The following is an 8,245-nucleotide window of genomic DNA, read 5'->3' as shown; positions in this document are numbered from 1 at the left end:
AGATTACAAATAAGATTACTCTCAACCGACTACCAGCGCATCAGCCCGGATCCCCGACGCAAAACGTGCCGACAGTAGCAGCTTTCGTAAACTAACTTCAACACACACACACACATGGCACAGTGCACGTTACGGCAGCGTCTTGGTAACAATTAAATTGACTGCCTGCCTGATGGCACTTACTGTGTAAGTTTTACACCAGAAATAGGATACGTCTCAAGACACTCTCTGGCATCGCGTGGCCAGGAATGTGACAGCAAAGTCAAACAGGTTCTCCAATGCCACACACATACACACCAGTAGGGTGGTGAAAGTTTTAGCGGGTCTTTGGCAACTGCAGTGTGTTGCAACTGCAACCGCGACCGTATCCCACATAATCTCTCGCACTCACTCATTCACTCGCTAGTGTTGCAAGTTTCTTGCTTATGCAGCAAGACATTATTATTCATTCCCTTAACTGGTTGGCGAAATCGGTTAAGATTAAGCGATCTCATACATTCCAACCGCTAGTGCTGTGACAGCCCCAAAGTTTTGGCGCTTTCCACCTCCCCCTGAGAGAGAAGAGAAATTAATGTACCGGGGAAGAAAAAACCCTGCAAATACTTTAAGTTTGTGGTACTTTTTATCGGATAATGGTATCGGGTGGGTTTAACATTCTGTAATCCAGTTACAGAATGGCTTATTCTTTCGATTGAGACGGGTTCGATCAATGTCATAGAAGTCTTCATGATGGCTTAAGAAAAATATTTGAAATGGATCGTGGAATATGCAAACCCTCTACATTTATATAAAGGAATATTGCATACATTTAGGGGAAACTTACAACGCGGCAATGGTACTTTGCACCCAGCTTTGTTTTAAGGAAGTGGTGATTTAATCAACATTTCTAGCTAATTTTTTCTAGCTAATAAAAACTGTTTCGAATCTGAATGATACTATTGTAATTAAACAATTCAATAAAATTTTACCAAACAGAAATGAACCCAAAAGCCTAGCAAAACTTCTGACGCATCTGATTTTAAACTCCCACAACCTAATTGAAGTTTGGCCGGAATGTACGCAAGATTCCACAATATGATTGCATAATTCCACTCTCGGCTTTAAAATATTCTCGTAAACGACTCAACAATTTCAGAATATGGATTGAAACTCTGTATTTCGTTATCTTGATTAGTGCACCTGATCGATCATTTAGGAGGACCAATGAAATGAGCTTGATGCTTGGTTCGTAGTCCTTGCTTCGATCAAACAAAAGAAAACATCACAGAAATTCTAATCAAACTGTTAGACATTATTGTCTTCAAAAAAGTCCAGTAATAAGATATAGTGCATTAAAGTATACTTTAACTAAAATCGAGGATAAGCGTTTTTGGAGCTGAAAAAGCTGTCAATTCTTTCCTCTTTAAAAACACAGTCCTATTTTAGCGCGGATTTCCTGTACCTCCAAAAATCACGATGACAAAATGTCCTCACTGTACGCCTACACAATGTTATCCGAAATATAAATTCAATCCGAAAATAGCTTAGTGTCTCTTCCTGGAACTAATCACTTACGCAAGACCGACATATCGGAAACATCTCTAATTAAGCAAATCCTTCATAAAACTTCCACCCGAATACAGTCTTCTATTATTACCAGTTTGGGTTCTCAATATATACCCCTTTATGGCCCTTTCTTTTTCCACTAGTACCACGCAGGAAAGAAAACCTCATTACGGTCGCTGATTACGCCCTAATTACGATCATTCGAGATTCAATAAAGGATATGCACTGTCCCTACTCTCGCAGGTTTCCGGTTATCGGTGACAAAGTTTTCCACCCGAAAAACAATCTCTCATTTTCCCACAGCCGCACTGATATTGAAATCGACTCTCCTATCCGTTCGGTAAGTAAGTACCCAACGGACTAGCGACTGGTCGACAAGTGCGCCACATCAATTAGGTGTTTGTTGATCAATTGCGCTGCGTGAAAGTCTTGGTAAACTTGGCCTCGAACTGTTAACAACCCTCGCGAGGCTCGTCCTAGTTACGTGCGTGGTCCCGAACCGGACAATAGGAAAACCGGCCGCCCTTTACACTAATGGAATTCATCCGCTCTCAGCCTCACGCTAAGGACCAGTCCGGTGGGTCTCGGAAGTTTTGCCGTAAAATTGTGTCACCGTAATACACACTCTCCCCGATGGTGGATGACCGACAGCAACAGCAACAGCTACACACCATCAGCAACAGGGCCATCCGTACCGACCAACGACTGGGCGCCTCCATCGCTGCCAGCCACCGGTGACGATGCCATTAATAGCTGATCCTTTAATTGATTGTTTTCCGCCGTTAGCTTGCAGTTCTCGCGCTGCATCGTTTCCATCTTGCGCCGCAGCTCGTCCGTTACCGAGAGCATCTCGCGCTTCCAGCGGTCCTTCAGCTGCTCGCTGTTGGCCAGCAGACGCTGCAGGTCTTCCTCCCGAGCGCTGCACGCGCTAGCCCCACGGTAAGTGATAATTAGAAATGAAACAAAGATAAGGAGAATTTGTAGCAGCGTTTCGAAAGGAAAAGACATGTACGGTGGGGACGTTCAAGGATGCACTTTCCGTCCCCCATCAACCCACGACAGGCTTCTCGCCACTGCTCGGGAAAGTGGGAAAAATAGAATACATGGTGAGTGAAAAATATAAATGTGGATGTGAAGCAAAGCAAAAAAAGCAAGCAAACAACGTTAGTGAGATATTTTCTGATCGAAAACTGTATTCGATGCAGTGAAGGGCAACGCTCAGCACTCCAATCGTTTCCCGCATCTAGTAGCTCCGATACAGAAGAAACTCGTCGTACGATACAATGGAAAAGGATGTGCCTTACAGCAAACATAGCTCACAATCTCGACAGCTGGGTGTGCACATGGAGGAATCGCTTTTCGTACTGATAATTTATATCTCTTGCTGCTTTTTTCCCTTATCGGGCTGCTTTTATTTGCCCGTCGCGCCAAAGGAAAACCGTGCCACCAGCGGTGCTAGATGCTGGTTTGCGAGTGCATTTTGTAAATAATTGTGTTTGCTTTTAATTTTCAATCATACGGCGTTTTATGGGGCAGTAATGCATAGCGGGAGTAATAAATGTGATTGCACGTGTGTGTGTAAACGATGCAATTGAATAGAAGGAATGTTTATCAAAAATTTATTGCCCTTAGCCTCTCGAGGTGTAAATAATGCAAGAAAGAGAGGGAGCGAGCCATAACGAAGACAAACATCTAATAGAATATTAAATTTTATGACTAGACACATTATAAAGGTTTAATAGACAAAACACAAATACTTCCAAGCTAAAACTAAACGCTCCCAAGAAGGCAAAACAATTAAAAAAAAACGTTCAACTGCTAATCAGCGTCCTCTTCCATGCCGAAACCTCACAATCAGTGCCACAGCTCCGATTCCTGGTAGCGCAAAACATCCGCATTCCGTTTCGAGACTCCACCATTCACTCTAGATATGCTCATTAATAAACGATAATGGAAAATTTTGAGGCAAATGCAGTGCAGAGCAACAAAAAACCACGACAATTTCCAACCTCCCTCAGCCAAAGCTTAGAATCGCGATTGGGAAACAGGGAGAAGTGAAAAGAGAAAGGGAAAAGCAAACCATTGGCAAACCAATTTCCTTCCCAATCTCGCACACAAATACCTGCTACACAGCCGCCAGCAGCACTACCTACCGATTGGTTTCCTTCTCTTTGGCCATCGTTTTCTGAAGTGCTTCCATCTTGAGCTCCATTTCGATCTGTTTGGGGAGAAAGCGGGAAAAAATCCGGTATGTAGTTTCTTATTTAAAGGCATAAAATCCACCCGAAAAATTTCGCAAATTCAACGACACCCAGGATCGTATCTGGATGGCTTTCCCGTTATTGCGCACCGCATTCATTGGTTCATCTGTAGTGATGGACAGCATGATGCTTTGGTCGGAATCGATTCCGGATGGCTCCGATTTTTTTTTCAGAATCGATTCCGTTAAGAAGGTGTGAAAATCATTTCGGAATCGGTTTTGGGATCGGAATTAGTTCCGGAATCGAAATCGATCCCGGAATCGGACCTCAGAATCGGTCCCGGAAACGGAATCAGAATCGAAACCGATTTCGAGAACGGAATCGGAACGCCCTGATTCCCATCACTAGGTCATTCGATTTGATTGTGGTTGTGATTGTTGGAAAAAAAACCTACTCAGCATTATCACACACCAATCAGCATATACAGTACGGTAAATGGAAAGAAAAACCCTCAATCCACTGCAAATGCCGCCAAACAGAAAGGTGACACAACAACGGTCAGCCAGTTTTCCGCACACAAATATACACTCTAAAAGAAGGGAAGGGAAAAAGCGAAATCCGATGTTGCTCGCTTACAATCATCTTCGAAGCCGCCCTCAGATCGGTGTCAAGATTTTGGTTCGTTTTGAGCAACGTTCGGAATTTGTCCTCCACCGTACGGGCCCTCATCTCCGCCTGATTTGTTCGCTGAACCTGCTGCTCCAGTGCGCTCCTCGTTTGCCCTAGAGCTCGTTCCAGTTCCTCTATTCGTCGCTCGTACCCACTGCGCAATCCACCAAGTTCGTGTTCCACCTTCCGGGCCGCTTCTTCCATCACCTGCCCGATCGTGGAGGCCAGAAAGTCGCATTGTTCCCGAGCGTCCTGTTCCCGGCGAACGACACAATTCTTCTCCTCGATAGCACTGTCCGCAATCTGAAGGGCTTCCTGTACTTTGGCGAGGGCTAGATTTTCACGGCTCATGTGCTGCTTGGCCAGCGTGGCAGCCGTATCGAGCAGCGTCTCCAGCTCCGACTTATCCCGCATCGTACGTTCGAGATCCGTGCGCAGCTGACATTCGCTTGTCCGCAGCTCGTCGATTGCCTTCGTTAGCGCTTCCGCTTCGCGCTGTTGTGCTGGGGGGTGTGAAAATCCGCCGTCCGCCATCGGATAAACAGACATCGGATGCCCGTGGTTTGGAAGAAAAGTGAAAAGCGAGAACGTTAGTACAAACGAGCGGTTTCGGTGCAAATCCCCGGGAATGACAGCTCTTGCGGCGGCTGTCGATGCGGTGGTAACCGGATCGAAACTCTAATCCCTTACCACCGCTGCTTCCCATCATTTACATACCACTCCACACTGTTCTCTTCCTCCCCCCTCTACCAGTCGGCCTACCTTTGGCTTCCTCCTCCAGTACCTTCATCCGTTCCGTTGCTGCCTGCTGCTCGCGCTGCAGGTGTCGATTTTCGGCTAGTTTTTCGTCCAACGTTTCCCTCAAGCAGGCCAAATTTTGCTCCAGCAGCTGTACGGCGGCCGTATACTGTTGCCGTGCCTCGAGTACACCTTTCGGCTGCTTCAGCTGCCGCCGATACTCGTGTATTTCGAGCTCCAATATGCGAATCGTTCGCTGCGAGCTTTGCCACAGCTTCTCGAACGTTTCTTTCTCCTACCGCGAGTTTTATGGAAAATATGCAAAAAAAAAGGAAGGTTTTACCTGGCGAAGCCCTACTATATATGCATTTATATTGATACACCGGTAAGCCACCTGGAACGAACCTCTTTGATCAGCTGAATTTGATTCGCCTGGTTCCGGATCACTTCATCACTGACACGTTTGTAATCCGGCTCAGCAACCGTCGACTCGTGCTCGTCGGCTGAAGCTAATGGTTTGCCGGTGCTTCGTCCGCGCTCGAGCTGGTGCTGCAGCTCCGTACGGACACGGTCCTGCTCGTAACGGTGGGTACGTATCTCCTGCTCGATACAACGGTAAAGTTCGTTAAATTGTGTCAGTAAATCACATTTTTCACGACCGCGACTTTCCGGCGTTGCGCGATTCGCAACCGACATTACACGGGGACAACGAAAACCAACTTTGTTTATTCAGGTGAAGTATATTTTTAAATGATAAATTTCTAAAAAAAACGATTCTTTAACTAAACACAAACAAACGGCAACAACCCTTGCTGAACGTCACAGGGGGAACTCGTCCGGTATAACAGGCGTCATGCTCATTTTTGTTTGTGTCGCTCCGATCGTTGCCATGGTGACGGTACGACGTTCGCATGGTCACGGTTGCTATGCAGCGCGCTGCAGCAAACAGTGTTGAAAACTCTTCACCAGCTCCATTATAAACCAGCAACTGACAGCAAACCCCTTTTGTTCGTCGCGTAATTTCGTCCACGCTCGCTCAGCACCGTCCCAAAACTGATCCTAACCTGACAGCTGCCAGCAAGGCAAACGGCATTCAACAGATTAGTGGCAGGTAAATCGAGTCGATACCACAAAAAACGTACTATCTACACCGATATAGTACATCTCTTTGCCGACGTTTTGCAGCGTGTTCAGCACCAGCACAAAACGCACGATGCCCATTTTTCAGAAGAAGTTTGCACCGAAGGTGGCGCCACCGCGTACCCAGCGCCTCAACATTGGCTGTCCACCGGCGGCCGAAGATTTGGACGATTTCCGCACCATTACGCTGAATCTGGTTGATAAGCAGCTTTGCTTCATCGACGGCGTCTGGCTGAATGGGTTGCGGGCGGGCCAGGGAGGCAGCACGCCAACGGGCACAACAGCCGGCGCATCGGGCGCTGGCGTCAACCTGACGGACGATTTGTTGCGCATGAAGCGGCGGTTGAAAACGGTCGAGCAGGAAAACAACATGCTGCAGGTGAAGCTGGACGTGCTGGTCGATCTGCTGACGGAGAATGTGATCGAGCTGAACGAAATTAAAAACCAATAAGGTGGAATGCGTTGCGTTGAATGTGTGGGAAGGAGAAATATTCTCTTTTTTTATGAATTATCCTTGTGTCACTGAGCTTCAAGCGAAGAGGTAGGAACGATATGAAATCTAATTAGCTAAGGAGACATATTAGGGATAGTTTTCGATCCATGTTGGTGTGGAGTTAATGTTTTAATAAAGTTAGCTTTTTTAACATTTAAGAGTGTCTTTCAAATGGCATAAAAATCATCCAAATAATAGAATACTTAAGTCGTTTCATTTGCCACAGAAGTTCATATTAAAGTTTGTTTTTCGTCGGTATTTATCTTAAATATTTTCACGTAGGACTTATTTTTTCACACTTCAGTTTGAGATATAACTTCGAGATTTTATAAATTAAATAATTTACTCATTATAACTTACTAGATTTATTCACAAGTAGCTGAAGGTTGCTCCTGGTAAGATATGTGTCCTATATCTGAAGGCATACATCTTCAGTCTCTTCTGTAGTCCGTAATATAAAAATATGATAGTTGTAGTGCGTTATATTCTTCCAAAGATTTCATAAAATCTTTATTAAATTGTCTTCTTTAATAAAAAGAAAACTCTTTGGACTCCTATCACGATAAAACAATCAAGTAATAATCGAACTACACGTCGCGATAACATGGAGTCCTGTAGAACATGATGATAACGTATTCATGCAGTTGGACCAGTGCCAATCCCCATCAGGACCGATTCCTCGTAGGAAGGACAGGATATCCTACTGCTTTTGTTTTTCTTCTTTGGCACTACAACCTTCAAAGGTCTCGGTGAGCCATTTCTGATTGTCTGAGACGTAATTTACCCGTAGCTGGATAGTCAATCCTGCCAAAACAAGGAGACGATCTGAACGATTTAGGGCAAACAGTAAACCAATTACAAAAACCTTCCAGAGCAGTATTTTCTAATTTTCTGTTCTAATGTTCTTTTCAAACATCATACCTAATTTCTCAAAGGTATTTTAAGGCATTAACTACTGGACGTGTTGCAACCGGTAACAACTACAGACAATATTGAAATATGCTGGAGGAAAACTGGCTTTCGAAAACCCTTGAAGAACATATGAAAATAACAAATTCTAGGATGCTTCGCTCACGATACGGATCCTCGCTACCAACAGGGCTAAGAAATTTGAATGACAAAATAACAATCAGTGACTGAAACGGAAGATCTCTCTCATTAAAGGTAGATTAACAGTTCTGCTTAACCTGCTATCTACCTTATGTAGCATAATGTACATTACTTTCAATCCCTTCTTTAAGCGATTATTTCTTGCACTCGCTTTCCCAGAACTATTGCCAGCAGGAGCAACAAGCTCCAGCCAAAAAAAAAGAACCTTACCAATCTCACCATACGCCTACCGACAACAAGAGAAAAAAGACCACCAAACGCGAAGCTTCCGGTGAGAGTGAATGGTATTTTAGGGCCAAAAGTTCCCACAGTGGCCCAGTGGTGGCAACCCCAAAACGAGCCATGGTTT

At 44.9% G+C, this 8,245-nt stretch overlaps 2 protein-coding genes across 3 annotated transcripts; one reads left to right on the top strand and one right to left on the bottom strand.

Moving 5' to 3' along the window:
• Window positions 1-1,151: 1,151 nt before the first annotated feature.
• LOC118506361 (sodium channel and clathrin linker 1-like) lies at window positions 1,152-5,892 on the bottom strand. 2 transcript variants are annotated; one of them, XM_036043375.1, is made up of 5 exons: window positions 5,559-5,892; window positions 5,178-5,448; window positions 4,383-4,918; window positions 3,699-3,763; window positions 1,152-2,473 (listed from the first exon to the last, which is right to left on the bottom strand). In XM_036043375.1, the coding sequence occupies exons 1-5, from the start codon at window positions 5,847-5,849 to the stop codon at window positions 2,209-2,211; spliced, it is 1,428 nt and encodes a 475-aa protein (XP_035899268.1). In that variant the 5' UTR covers window positions 5,850-5,892; the 3' UTR covers window positions 1,152-2,208. The 2 variants fall into 2 exon arrangements, with proteins under 2 accessions (XP_035899268.1, XP_035899269.1); XM_036043376.1 differs by lacking the exon at window positions 1,152-2,473 and adding an exon at window positions 3,287-3,469.
• Window positions 5,893-6,135: 243 nt separating this feature from the next.
• LOC118506362 (protein chibby homolog 1) lies at window positions 6,136-7,253 on the top strand. Its single transcript, XM_036043377.1, has 2 exons — window positions 6,136-6,264; window positions 6,339-7,253. Exon 2 carries the CDS (start codon window positions 6,367-6,369, stop codon window positions 6,742-6,744), a length of 378 nt encoding a protein of 125 aa, XP_035899270.1. The 5' UTR covers window positions 6,136-6,264; window positions 6,339-6,366; the 3' UTR covers window positions 6,745-7,253.
• The last annotated feature ends 992 nt before the right edge of the window (window positions 7,254-8,245 follow it).

Source organism: Anopheles stephensi, chromosome 2 (assembly GCF_013141755.1).
Source record: "Anopheles stephensi strain Indian chromosome 2, UCI_ANSTEP_V1.0, whole genome shotgun sequence".
Classification (NCBI taxonomy): Eukaryota; Metazoa; Arthropoda; class Insecta; order Diptera; family Culicidae; genus Anopheles; species Anopheles stephensi.
This window is presented reverse-complemented; position numbering and strand designations above follow the sequence as displayed.

Coding starts and splice junctions, on each gene's coding strand:
- LOC118506361 (XM_036043375.1), bottom strand. CDS start 5,849: ATGTCGGTTGCGAATCGCGCAACGCCGGAAAGTCGCGGTCGTGAAAAA. Junction 4,919..5,177: donor ACTGGAGGAGGAAGCCAAAG/GTAGGCCGACTG, acceptor CACACCCCCCAG/CACAACAGCGCGAAGCGGAA. Junction 2,474..3,698: donor AAAGAGAAGGAAACCAATCG/GTAGGTAGTGCT, acceptor CCGTGGGGCTAG/CGCGTGCAGCGCTCGGGAGG.
- LOC118506362 (XM_036043377.1), top strand. CDS start 6,367: ATGCCCATTTTTCAGAAGAAGTTTGCACCGAAGGTGGCGCCACCGCGT.